This window comes from Zalophus californianus, chromosome 11 (genome assembly GCF_009762305.2).
Source record: "Zalophus californianus isolate mZalCal1 chromosome 11, mZalCal1.pri.v2, whole genome shotgun sequence".
In the NCBI taxonomy this organism is placed as follows: Eukaryota; Metazoa; Chordata; class Mammalia; order Carnivora; family Otariidae; genus Zalophus; species Zalophus californianus.
Genome location: NC_045605.1, coordinates 54316690 through 54331263, shown reverse-complemented (window position 1 = coordinate 54331263; position 14574 = coordinate 54316690). Strand labels below are relative to the sequence as shown.

General features: G+C 39.2%; 1 protein-coding gene across 3 annotated transcripts in view; it reads right to left on the bottom strand.

Annotated features, from left to right (window-relative positions):
* Positions 1–14574, bottom strand: part of INTS4 (integrator complex subunit 4) — a 117079-nt gene that overhangs the window by 77242 nt on the left and 25263 nt on the right. For all 3 annotated transcript variants that reach the window (XR_003517489.2, XM_027579980.2, XM_027579979.2), the window contains exons 3-4: positions 11709–11826; positions 5261–5367 (exon numbers count right to left, since the gene is read on the bottom strand). Coding sequence is in view for 2 of the 3 variants with exons in the window: in XM_027579980.2 (XP_027435781.1) it covers positions 5261–5367; positions 11709–11826 (225 nt within the window). In the remaining variant the exon portion in view is untranslated. The remainder of the gene's footprint in view (positions 1–5260; positions 5368–11708; positions 11827–14574) is intronic.

Below are 14574 nucleotides of genomic sequence, written 5' to 3'. Positions count from 1 at the left end.
TCAGTTTTGGCAGTCTGTCTCTTTATAGCGATTTGTCCATTTCATCTAAGTTATCTATTTTATTAGCATATGGTTATTCACAATTTTCTTTTATAATCTTTTTTTATTTCTATCACATTGGTATTAATGTGCTCTATTTCTTTTCTGATTCTGGTAATTTTCTCTTTCTTTCCTGGGCAATATAACTAAAGGTTTGTCAATTTTGTAGATCTTTTCAAAGAACAAGCTTTTGGTTTCATTGACTTTATCCTACTGTTTTTCTATTCTCTATTTCATTAATTTCCACTCTAATCTTTCTTTTTTTTTTTTTTTAAGATTTCACTTATTTATTTGACAGAGAGAGAGAGCACAAGTAGGGGAAGCGGCAGAGGGAGAGGGAGAAGCAGGCTTCCCGCCGAGCAGGGAGCCCAATGTGGGGCTCAATTCCAGGACCTGGGATCATGACCCGAGCTGAAGGCAGCTGCTTAACTGACTGAGCCACCCAGGCGCCCCTTCACTCTAATCTTTCTCATTTCCCTCCATCTGCATGCTTTATATTTAGTGCACTCTTCTTTTCCCAGTGTCTTAAGGTGGAAGGTTAGGTTACTGATTGAGATCTTTGACTTTTTTACCATAGGCATTTCGAGCTACAAATTTCCCTCTAAGCATGCTGTAGCTAAATCCCCCAAGTTTTCATTCATCTCCAAGTATTTTCTAATTGCTCTTTTGATTTCTTTTTTGACCCATTGGTGATACAGGAGTATATTGTTTAATTTCCATATTTAGGGGCGCCTGGGTGGCTCAGTTGTTAAGCATCTGCCTTCAGCTCAGGTCATGATCCCAGTGTCCTGGGATCGAGCCCCACATCAGGCTCCCTGCTCAGCAGGAAGCCTGCTTTTCCCTCTCCCACTCCCCCTGCTTGTGTTCCCACTCTCACTGTCAAATAAATAAAATCTAAAAAAAAAAAAAATTTCCATATTTAGGGGTCTCCCAAATTTCTTTGTTACTGATTTCTAATTTCATTCCATTGTGATTAGAGAACATACTTTGTATTATTTCTACCACAAAGGTGAATGCTACTGTATGTGAATCTTATCTCAAAACATATTGTATGACAGGGCACCTGGGTGGCTCAGTCGTTAAGCATCTGCCTTCGGCTCAGGTCATGATCCCAGGGCCCTGGGATGGAGCCCCACATTGGGCTCCCTGCTCAGTGGGAAGCCTGCTTCTCTCTCTCCCACTCCCCCTGTTTGTGTTCCCTCTCTCGTTGTGTCTCTGTTAAATAAATAAATAAAATCTTAAAAAAAAAAAAAACATATTGTATGACAAAATCACAGACAAAATGGCATTAGGCAATATAAATACTAACTGTAGCTATGTATCATGGTCTTTATTTACTTGAGTCTGCAAAAGCTTTTCACAGATCTACCATTTTCAAATGGTTCAAATTTTTACTCCATTATGAGCCTCTACAAACGGTGAAGAAACATACAAAACCCCACATGTGAAACTAGCAAAGAATATGAAAAGTTTATTCTGAAGAAAGGAAACAGAAATGAAACACAAATATGAAGCTTCACTAGTAATCTTTTAAAAAGGAAATTTTAAAAATAATATTAATTAAAAAATAAAAGGAAAATTTTTTTTTTAAGATTTTATTTATTTGTCAGAGAGAGGGAGAGAGAGACAGAAAGCAAGCACAAACAGGGGGAACAGCAGGCAGAGGCAGAAGCAGGCTCCCTGCATCGCAAGAAGCCCAATGTGGGACTCGATCCCAGTACCCTGGAATCATGACCTGAGCCAAAGGCAGCCGCCTAACTGACTGAGTCACTCAGGCATCCCAAAAAGGAAATTTAAAGAAAAAACATTTTCCTCCTACCAGATTAATGGGTTTGTCATCTGTTTTAAAATATTAATACCCATGCCTCCTTTGTCATGTCATAGATTAAATGACCAGATAAGTGTGGGTTTATCTCTGGGCTTTCTATTCTATTCCATTGATCTAGGTATCTATTTTGTGCCAGTACCATACTGTTTTAATTATCATAGCTTTGTAGTATATCTTGAAATCTGAAATTGTGTTACCTCCAGCTTTGTTTTTTCTTTAAGATTCCTTTGGCTATTCAGGCTCTTCTGTGGTTCCATACAAATTTCAGTATTATTTGCTCTGTGAAAAATGCTACTGGTATTGTGACAGGGACTGCATCAAATCTGTAGATGGTTTTGGGTAATATGGACATTCTGTGGAATATATTATGGGGAAATTATCTTCAATGCATGGTGTTGGGAAGACTGGACAGTTACATCTAAGAGATTGAAACTGGACCACTTTCTAACACCATACACAAAAAGAAACTCAAAATGGATTAAAGACCTAAATGAGACCTGAAATGACAAACACGCTAAAACAAAACATAGGCAGTAATTTCTCTGACATGGGCCATAGCAACATTTTTCCAGATATGTCTCCTAAGGCAAGGGAAACAAAAGCAAAAATAAACTACTAGGACTACATTACATCAAAAGAAAAAGCTTTTGCACAGCAAAAGAAACCATCAAACAAAATAGAAACCTATTAAATGGGAGAAGATATTTGTAATTGATATATCTAATAAGGGATTAATATCCAGAATATATAAAGAACTTGTACAACTCAAAATCAAAAAACAATCCAATTAAAAAATGGACAGAGGTGGGGTGCCTAGCTGGCTCAGTTAAGCGTCTGCCTTCAGCTCAGGTCATGATCCCAGGGTCCTGGGATCAAGCCCCATATCAGACTCCCAGCTTAGCAGGGAGTATGCTTCTCCCTCTCCCTCTGCCTCTGCCCCCTGCTCATGTGCTCTCTGTCTCTCAAATAAATAAAATCTTAAAAAAAAAAAACATACTGGACAGAGGACATGAACAGACATTTTTCCAAAGAAGATATATAGATGCCCAAAAGATATATGAAAAGATGCTCAACATCACTAGTCATCAGGGAAATGCACATTAAAACTACAATGAGATATCACCTTACACCTATTGGAATGGTTAAAATTAAAAAGACAAGAAATACCAAGTATTGATAAGGATATGGATCATACATTGTTGGTGGGAATTTAAATTGGTGCAATCACTGTAAAAACAGTATGGAGGTTCCTCAAAAAATTAAAAACAGAAATACCATACAATACCCAAAGAAAATGAAAACATTAATTCAAAAAGACATATGCTTCACTATGTTTACTGTAGCATTGTTTCCAATAGCCAAGATATGGAAGCAACTTAAGTGTCCACGGACAGATGAGTGGATAACGAAGATACACTGTGTCTGAGTATCTGTATGCATGGGCATGTACACACACACACACACACACACACACACACACACACTCACGAATACTATGCAGCCACAAAAAAGGATGAGCCATGCCATTTACCACAATATGGATGGACCTAGAGGGTATTACGGTAAGTGAAATAAGTCAGACCGAGAAAGACAAATACCGTATGATTTCACTTACACATGGAATCTAAAAAAAAACAAAACCATAAACAAACAAGCAAAAAGCAGAATCGGAACTATAAATACAGAGAACAAACAGATGGCTGCCAGAAGGCAAGGGTTGGAGGAATTGGGCAAAATGGATGAAGGGGAATGGAAAAAAAAAAACAAAACAAAATAGTAATACCCAATGCGAGAGAGATACAGTGAAATTAGGCACTCTCATACACTGCTGGTGGTCATACAAACTGCAACACTCTGGGAACCAATTTGGCAAGTATCAAGAGCCTTAAAAAAAACCCCTAAATGCTTTCAACTAGTAATTCTACTATGTTTAGGAAATAAACCTAAATACAGAAAATATTTTAGACAATATTCACTGCAGTATTATTCACAATTTAAAAAGTGGTTTTAATATAAATGTCCAATAATAGGAGAATGATTAGGTAAACTATAGTTTAATTATTGAGCAAAATATCATGTACCCATTGAAACTGTCTACAAAATATTTACAATATAAAATACTTCTGTTATAATGTCAGTGAAAAAGCAAAATGCAAAATCTTAAAAAAAAAAAAAAGGGTGGGGCGCCCGGGTGGCTCAGTCGTTAAGCATCTGCCTTCAGCTCAGGTCATGATCCCAGGGTCCTGGGATCGTGCCCCGCATCGGGCTTCCTGCTCCATGGGAAGTCTGCTTCTCCCTCTCCCACTCCCCCTGCTTGTGTTCCCTCTCTCACTGTCTCTCTCTCTGTCAAATAAAAAATAAAATCTTAAAAAAAAAAAGCAAACTGAAGAAACTGTTACCTCAAGCATTAACAATCCACTTCATAGGACACTTCTCACGAGCACAATCTCACAGACATGTTATTCTCTTACATGGTATATCTATATCTATATATTACTCTCTCAAACATACAATCTCTAGTTTTTTCCACTTAGGCTTTTAATATTGTACTTGTCAAAGTGTTCTGGGTTTGTTTGTTGTTGTTGTTGTTTATTAAGATAAATGATACACTCTTTTTCCTGGGGCTCAGACATAGTTTTCTAATTCCATAAATATAATATTCTTTCACAGTTCAAACACATTTGTCTTATATTCTCAAAATAAATTCGTCAGAAAGATTAAAAGTAAAACCAATTGTACAAGTTTAGAAGCTGTTATGTACAAAAGGCGGCTAATTAAAAGCTGCAAATTAAATCAAAAGGCACAGCTAATATACATGTATTTCTTTTATAGTTAGAAAAAAAACTAAAAAAATCTTCCCCAACACTTGTTTCTTTGTAGTTAGTCTGTTTATTGAGGCAATAAAGCATAACAAAAAAGAATATGGGCTTTAGAATCAGAGAAACTAGAGTTTATACCCTGGTTCTGCAACTTTCTAGATGTGAAATATTGAGCAAGTTAAACTCCCTAAACGGCAACGGCCACCTTTGTAAAACAGGGATAAGAGTACTTACCTAAAGGACTGGAGAGAACACATGAAAAGCTGGATACAAACTACCCTAATAAGCAGAGTGCATGTATTAAGCACAGTATACATGGCAGCTATTATAATAATTTTCATTTCTTTTGGGAGGATGAGGAAGTTCATTTTGTAACAAGTTACTCAGCTTTATACCTAATCCAACATCAAGAAACAAAAGGATGGCAGCTCTTAAAACCATTATGCATCCTTGGCAATTCTTAGTTACAGATTTGGGATGGAGCTAAGCAGATCTTACAGCTCATACTACCTCTTAAGGCAATGCAAACTATTCAAGAAAGATGCAACCCTGTATCTAACCATCATGCTCTTACCTTGCAGGCTACATCAACTAATCGCATCTGGATAGCTTGATTCTCTGGGAGTTTAGTGCCAATTGCAAGCAAAGTGTCCAACAGTTGAGCTAGGACTTGATGAGACTCTAGAAAGGAAGATGAAAAGTTGGGTTGGAGAATTTCAAAAGGAGATCACTAGAGAAACTAAATTTACTTGGGTAAAAAATGTACATTTTTGTTAGCTAGGTTCCTCTATTCGATCCTTGAATTCCCCTCAACCAAAAGCTAAGTTCCTAAAAGGATCATGTCTAAAACTTTGAATCTGGGGCTCCTGGGTGGCTCAGTCAGTTAAGTGTCTTACTTTGGCTCAGGTCATGATCTCAGGGTCCTGGGACTGAGACCCCCGCACTGGGCTGCCTGCTCAGTGGGGAGTCTGCTTCTCCCTCTCTCTTCCCTTCTGCCCCTCTCCCTGCTTGTGCTCTCTCTCACATAAATAAAATCTTTAAAAAAATAAAAGAATAAAACATGAATCCTCCACAAGATTGGGCACAGTACTCCAAAACTGTTTAGTGCTTGATTAATTCAAGGGCTTTTCACAGCTTTCCAGATAAAATCCAAATTCCTTAGCAGGGCATACACACATACATACCAGTCCCTCCATGAGGTCTAGCTCTGCCCACCTTTCTAGCCTCATCTCTTTAAGTCTCCTCTAGCACCCTTTTTTCCAATTACTTATGATTTCATGTCCCCCTATCTTTGCTCAGGCTAACTTCCCTAGAATTCCTCCACCCATACCCAGCTCCATTCTCAATCCCACTCCCCAGGAAGCACCTACTAATCTTGTAGTGTCACCTGCTATACAGAACTTTTCCTTCTTCCCCAACAAGAATTGACTATTTCCTCCTTTGTGCTTCCACTGCACCCTGTACACTCTAACATTTTACTATACTTATTTTCCTATCAAACTAAACCAAGAGACTGAAAGATCCCTGAGGACAATGATTGTGTCTTATTCACCTTTGTATTCTCTCAATCCAGCACCACTCATTATATGCTCAATGAAGGTTTAGTAAGTGGGCAAAGAGCCAAATCCAAATAAATCAATACCAATCAGCCAGATTCTCTTCTTTGTCTAAATTCTCTTTTTTGTTCCAAATGTGGTTCTTTTAATGCTGGCTGTATACAGGAGGATTTTAGATGGCATTCAGATAATCATTTTTATATTAATAATTATGTTTTAAGGTACATAATGAAAATTGCAGTTACTATCTATTGATGTCACATAACACTAATTTCCTTTTACCCATCAAGATAGTCTCTTTAAATTAACTAAAAAAAAATTTTGTCCACTTAAGAAAAATATTAAGTAAACTATAGTACAGATGTAAAACAAATATGTCAAAAATGGTGTACATAACATATAAAGTGACTAAAGCTCAGAAAACACGAGTGGAGCACTTGGCTGGCTCAGTCGGTAGAATATTCTTTTTTTTTTTAATTTTTTTTTATTGTTATATTAGTCACCATACATTACATCATTAGTTTTTGATGTAGTGTTCCACGATTCATTCTTTGTGCATAACACCCAGTGCTCCATGCAGAACGTGCCCTCTTTAATACCCATCACCAGGCTAACCCATCCCCTGACCCCCCTAGAACATGCAACTCTTGATCTCAGGGTTGTGAGTTCAAGCCCACATTGGGTGTAGAGATTACTTAAAAATAAGACCTAAAAAAAGAAAGAAAGAAAAGAAGACACTGGCTACATAATCTCTTAGTAAAACTTCTAGTTAAATATAACAGATTGAACACATCTTTTATTATTCTTTCCTAAAATTTCATTAGTAAAAGAGTAAAGAAATTAAAAAGGTATAAACCTACAAACACCAAAAAAAAACCAAGAAAAACAAAAAACCAAAACAAACCCAGAGGAATAAAGGTAAGTACTTAAGAAAGGTAAATTTTTCAGAGATGAAAAACATCATAGATTAAAAAAAAGCTTTGGCAAAATGGAGAAATCTAATAGTAAATACGTACAGAGGAGGATATCCCTACAAAGCAAATGTATTCTAGCCATAACACCCCAAAAAGATTCAGGAATTGGGAGATTTAAAGCAACAACAAAAAGCAAAAATCGGGGATAAAGCAGGGATTTAGCTGAGGTCTCTGTAAGAAGCAGTTGGACCTCTGCCTCCCTCCCTATACTACACGGCATAGTGGCCACTGAAATAGGAAGTATATTCTATATAGAAATTAGACTAGAAAGTTCCCAATTTGGGGGATACCAGGTGAGGACTGGGAAGAAGAGGAGATTAAGAGATAGTAACGTACTGATAAATGAGACACTTCCCCCCTCTCCCTAGCCCCCTTCAACAGCTTTGACTCCAAAAAACACTGCAGTCAGGCATCCATCTGTCTTCCTCGCAGGAGATTTATGAACTCCAAAATGGAGAAACTGATGGGCCCCACAGAAAAACATGGAAGACACTAACATTTAAAAGTCCTCCAACATGGAGCACCGGGGTGGCTCAGTCGTTGAGCGTCTGCCTTCGGCTCAGGTCATGATCCCGGGGTCCTGGGATCGAGCCCGACAGCGGGCTCCCTGCTCCGCGGGAAGCCTGCTTCTCCCTCTCCTGCTCCCCCTGCTGGTGTTCCCTCTCCTGCTGTGTCTCTCTCCACCAAATAAATAAATAAAATCTTAAAAAAAAAAAAAGTCCTCCAAAGAGGTTCATCCTAGTATAGAGGCTACCAATTGACAAGCCCTGTCCCTTCACACAGAACTACCCATCAGCCTTTTAGTTCCTCGTCCTCATCTTAAATTTAAATGCAAAACCGAAGATCATCAAGAAGTCTCCAGTTCAAAAGAGACCACAAGGAGAAAAGGTACTTCAAGAACACAGAAGAAATATGAAGAAATTTCCAACGCTACCACACCACCCTTTAATTTACTTGTACAAAATGATTCTACATAACAACCATGAAAAGTTAGCTAAACCTTTTTTTTTTAAGATTTTATTTATTTGAAAAAGACAGAGAGAGCAGGGGCAGGGGAGGGGGGTTTGGCAGAGGGAGAAGCAGACTCCCCGCTGAGCAGGGAGCCCAGTGCAGGGCTGGATCTCAGGACCCTGAGATCATGACCCAAGCTGAAGGCAGACGTCCAACCAACTGAGCCCCCCAGGTGCCCCGTTAGCTAAGCTTTTCTAAGCTTAACTCTTGCTTTTTTTTTTTTTTGTGGAACGTCTGTAAAACTTTATTGAGAGAATTACAACAGTGAAGTACCCCACATAAAAGTAGTCTGCATGTTTCAGCTTGTCCTTATTTAAATCTGGAGTAGTCCTTCACCTGCTTCAGGCATTTTAATGAGCTCTAAGAAGGGCAGACTTGGCCCCTTGACATTAGGGTCATCTTCAGTTATACCCCCAGCCTTTGCCTGAGGCAGCTCCTGGAGATCAGCTTCCAGGTCCCGTCCTTGAGCCACAGGTCCTCCTTCAACTTCCTTCCCTTGATCAGGTAGAACATCCTGACTCTCAGGTGGTGCCTCCTTTTGTTTCAGTTGCTCATCACTGGGTTGCTGCTCCTGCTGGTTAGAGCCTGGATCATCTTTTCCTTGTTTGGATCTGGATCTGGATCTGACTCGGCCACTCATAGCTCACCCAGTTGAATTCAGCTAGCGAGAAAGCTCATGGCAGAGAGAACACACCGCCTCAATGGATCTCAGCTCAGCTCACAGAATGCGGGCCAACTCTTGCTTCTAATAAATCACAAATCTATCTAAATCTTAAGCCCTAGTCTCTCTCCTGAGTTCCAGACCTATATTACAACTACAGGTTGGATGGACATCTCCACATGGGTAATAAATAAATTCTCAACATCTCTCCTCTAAATGATGTAGTTCACCAAACCAAATTCCTCGGAGCCACCAACTTATCCTTCTAAAACTAGACTTGATTATTCCATGCCCTTGCTCAAAAAAACTTCACATGGTTCCCAGTGCCTACAAAATAACATTCAAAATTCCTTAGCACTCAAGACTACCTACCCTTTGGCTTCAAAACACTTTACGAGTTTTTCCTCCTAAAGCCCCTCACTCCCTGATGATCTCTCATGAAACAATTCAGTTTTTCAAATCTCTTATACGTGGCCAGTTCTCTAGCTTTTATCATAATGTTCCCACTTCTTGGCACTACTCCCATCTCTGCCTTTCCAAATGTGACTCTTCACTAAGCCTTTCTAGACCCCACCAGTCAGCACTTACCTCACCCTCTCTTCTGTTCCCACAGTATTCTGATTATACCTCCTCTACAACAAGCTGTGTGTTTTCATTGCTGGTGTGATATGTACTAGAGAAGCAGAGATACCTGACACCTAGTCCAGTGCTTGCCAAGGAATTGTGGAACTCATACATCTGATGAACTGAAATGAAGGACTTTTGGTCCACAGGGTGGCCCACACTGCTGGATTTTGAAAGTGAACACTAGACTGATAAATGAAAGACTCCTAATTCTAGTCTGTGCTTTATTCTAAGCCACAAATACAGGGTGACTTTAGCAGTCACTTTTCATCCCTGAAGTTCATGTTCCTTGGCAATGAAATAAAGGGCTTGAACTAGATGATCTTTATGGTCCCTTCCAGTTCTATCTTCTACTCTAAATCTAGGTGGCCAGGAACTGGAAACCAGGAGGAGACCTAGATTAAATCTCTCAAAGACAATTAAGTAATAAACATTAGAATAGTGGTACCTGGATGGTTCAGCCGGTTGAGCATCTGATTCTTGGTTTCGACTCAGGTTATGATCTCTGCGTCATGAGATAGAGGGACTGTCTCTGAGTTCCCTGGCCCTTTATTACTCCACTCAGTGTGGAGTCCGCTCAAGATTCTTTCCCTCTTCCTATGCCCGTCCACTCGTACTCACACACACTTGTGCTCTCTCTCTCTCTCCCTAAAATAAATAAATAGGGGCAACTGGGTAGCTTAGTCAGTTAAGCATCCGACTCTTGGTTTCGGCTCAGGTCGTGATCTCAGGGGTGTGGGACTGAGCCCCGCATCAGGCTCCACACTCAGCATGAAGTCTGCTTAGGATTCTCTCTCTCTCTCTCCCTCTGCCCCTCCCGCTTGTGCTCTCTTTCTCTCTCTGAAATAAATAAATAAATCTTTAAATAAATAATTTTTAAAGAAAAGAAACCTTAGAATATTTAACAAAAAGCAAAACAGCTATTTCCACGTATACTGCATATTTTTTTTTAAAGATTTTATTTATTTATTTGACAGAGAGAGATACAGTGAAAGAGGGAACACAGCAGGGGGAGCGGGAGAGGGAGAAGCAGGCTTCCCACCCAGCAGGGAGCCTGATGAGGGGCTCGATCCCAGGACCCTGGGATCATGACCTGAGCCAAAGGCAGACGCCCAACAACTGAGCCACCCAGGTGCCCTATACTGCATAATTTGAGTCTCTCTTTTTTAAGGTTAGAATGAGGTTTGCATCCAAATTAACTCTTATAATGTTTCTATCTTAGAGATAAAGTGTTTCAGTTAAACCATGGTCTATAAGAAAGAGCACGGCACTAAGTTCTCAGTTCTGCTACTCCTTAGCTAAATGAACTGACTTCCACTCACTTCATCTCTCTGGGACTAAGTTTCTACCATCCACAAAATGAACGAGTTAGACAAGATGATCTCTATAAGGCCAATTATAGATAAATAAGTCTATGGCTCTATGAAATCCCCAATCTTAAAGTGTGAAATTTTTGCAGGTATATAGTTAGCTTCTATAAGAACCGTCCATGGAAAGAAAGGATACTTTTTTACTAAGGCAATGTAATTGTTTTAGTGCTTTTAAAAGAAATGGATTTATTTTTTTGCCACTATCTACAAGAGCAAAAAGTTAGAAACATGCTACTGTATCAGTTGCTATTTAATGTATTATCAACACCTCAAATACTGTGAAGGTGATACAGAAACATGGAAAATATTATGAAGACGATATAGAAACATGGAAAAATGTATGTAATGTTGAGTATAGTAAAACACAAATAGTACATTCACTGTAAGTACAACCATACAAAATGTATATAAGTAAAAGGCAATATGTAAAACCTTGTTTTATGGAAATAGAAAGGGTATTTTTATAAAATTTTTCTTTATTGTCATTAATCTCTTACATTTATAAACTGTTGTCCAATATTCAAAGTCACATTTATTTAGATAAGTATACCCCAAGATGAAATAAAACTATTCTTTGAAACTATGATCAAAATTATATTTTCAGAAAACAGCAACAAAGGGTTTTTATTTAATTTTAAAATAAATATTAAAGCAAGGCACCAACTCTGTATTTTATCTTTAATGTAAATATATGTACATGTTTTATTGAATCATCCTCAAATTCTTTTTCAGTAACAACCAAAACAAGGAAGTTGTGTCCTAAATTCTATATAGATGGAACTAAAGATTTCTGCTCTGATTATATAGTTTTTAAATTACAACTTACTTTCATTCTGCAGGATGTTAATGGCATCATCCATAATGCAGTCTGGTGAAAATCCAGCAGTCTTTGATAATAAACCCAACAATGATGCAATTTTCAGTCTCACAGATGGATCATTCTCCTGGAACAAAAGAAGCTGTTGTTACCTTGATGTGCTAGTCTCAGCTAACCAACAAACAGGAACACGGGAAACTAACATCTCAAAAGTGATTCAATGATCCAAGTTTTCTAAGGTTTTATTTCTGAGAAATTAATCTTATAAACTTCAGGGGAAAGAGATTTTGTCGATCAGTATGTTACACCTAAATACTGCAAAGTGAATGGGAATTTATCTGATACCATTACCTTCTTTTTTTTTTTTTAAGATTTTATTTATTTATTTGAGAGAGAGAGAAAGTAAGCAAGAGAGAGCACAAGCTGGGGAGGGGGTAGAGGGAGAGGGAGAAGCAGACTCCCCACTGAGCAGGGAGCCCGATGCAGGGCTCCATCCCAGGACCCTGAGATCATGACCCAAGCTGAAGGCAGACGCTTAACCGACTGAACCACCCAGGCGCCCTGATACCATTACCTTCTAACCAGAAACATGCTTTTAGGATTAAAAGTGCCCTTCTTCCACTGTGCAGCCACCTCAGACATGAAGTGCGGCAAGCTGCCCCAACACTGCCAGCACGGGGGAACCAACACTGCTGCCAGCACCGCTGCTCCCGGAGCCTCTGGAAACTGGCTGCTACAGCTACCACAGCCATCACCAGACACAATCTCTCACCGAACCTGCTCTTTTGGATCACCACATCCTGATTACAAGTCGGAGGCTGGTGAATCTAATTGGCTGGGTCTAGGGCCTGGGCCTGCGTCTCAGGTGCAAGGGAGACTAAGAAATGAGTAGTCTCGCCCTTTCAGCCACAATACTGGGAGGTGGTCTCCAAGTTGCACCAACATTCCTATAGTGAGAAATTTCTCCCAAGGCAAAAAGGAACACATCCTTTTGTTCATCACCATATCTCAAGTTTGTAGCACAATATGTGGCACTATGTAGATACACATACTGAACATACATATATGTGAAATGAAAAACAAAATGTACTTCGCCAATGCTAAGATTAGGTCAGCACATTTCTATACCAAAGACAAAATTACTTAAATGTATGCTCAAAAGATGAAGTGCCTTCTAGATATGACCAACTCCCCAGTTCCCACCTAGTTTCTAAGGAAGTGACAAAGCACACCAAGGAGGCCTGAAGCGGGAGGAGCAGCAATAGATATGGAGTAGGAAGACCCAGAATCCTGGCAAGCCGCTTACCACGTATATAACCTTGGAAAAGTCGTTTTCTTGGGAATTCAATTGTGGGGAAGAGAAAGGGCTTTGAAATTAGCCAGATCTAGGTGTAAAGCCTGGACTATGTCTTGACATAAGCCCTATGTCTTGAACAGGCTAATTAACCTCTCTAAGCCTCATCTGTGACATGGGACTAGTAACAACCTCAGAGGGCACTGAGAGGAAAATGACTAGCACAGGAATGGCACACAGCACACAGTCAGATGTTACTGCCCTCCTCCCTTCCTCTCCCTGATCATCAATCCTTTCATGCAGAGGGTAATAAAATCTGAACTGTACCACTCTGAATATGGTACTCAGAGAGGTACCCTAAAGAGCGAGTAAAAAAACACATGAACGGTAAGTCTAGAATATTGGAAATTCCACAGGGTACATGCCCTTGTTTTTAAACAAGAAAAAATGGCATGCGAATGAAAAAAAAGGTGGAGGGCAAAAATGCTACAGATTCTTAAAAGAGACTTAAAGAGATAAATTAACCAAATGCAATGTGTGAATTTTGCTTCGAACAAACAAACCATACAAAGTCTTCTTTTAGAAAATCAATGAGGTGCGCCTGGGCAGCTCTGTTGGTTAAGTGTCTGACTCTTGATTCCGGCTCAGGTCATGATCTCAGGGTCCTGGGATGGAGCCCCATGTAGGGCTCTCTGCTCAGTGCAGAGTCTGCTTGAGCATTCTCTCTCTCCCTCTCCCTCGGCCCCTTCCCCATGCTCATGCACACGTGTGCACACACACGCTCTCTCTCTCAATATAAATAAATAAATCTTTAAAAAAAAGACAGTCAGTGAAAACTGAACATGGCGTAGGTATTATATGCTATCAAAAACTGTTGTGGGTTTATTTTAAAGTCCTAAAACAAGTCCTTATTTTTTAAACATAGATAATTAAATATTCACAAGTGAAATGATATGCTGCTTCAGATGTGCCCAACCTCCAAAAAGTGGCGGAAAAGACATCAAAACAAGAATGGCAAAAAGCTGATAACCACTGAAGCTGGATGAAGAAGACCTAAAGGCTTATATTATTTTCTCTCTTTTTGTGTGTTTGTGAAGCTACCAAACAAAAGTTAACTTTTGGGAAAAAAATCACATGAAAGTACTATATTCTATCTAAAATGGTTAATTAATTTATTCCTTCAACATACATACAAGAAGCACCTACTATGTGCCAAGCATTATTCTAGCTACTGGGGATACAATGGTGAATAAAGCAGAAGCAATTTCTTCTCTCATAGATCTTATAGTCAAATGGATAAGACTAGCAAAAGAATACATAATTTCACAAGGTAAACATTCTGAAGAAAAATAAAGTGTGCAATGGATTAAAGAGTAATGTGGGGAGACTATTCTAGATAGGACAGTGAGGAAAGTTCACTCTGAGGACCCAACTTTTGAGAGAACACTTAACTGAGTCAGACAGAGAGCCACAGGAAGATTTAGGGAAGCAGCGTTCCAGGCAGAAGAAAGGTGCAAACTCAGAATATGGGTAATTCTAAAATGCTGTATATAAAACTCCAGAAAAATGCATACAAAACTG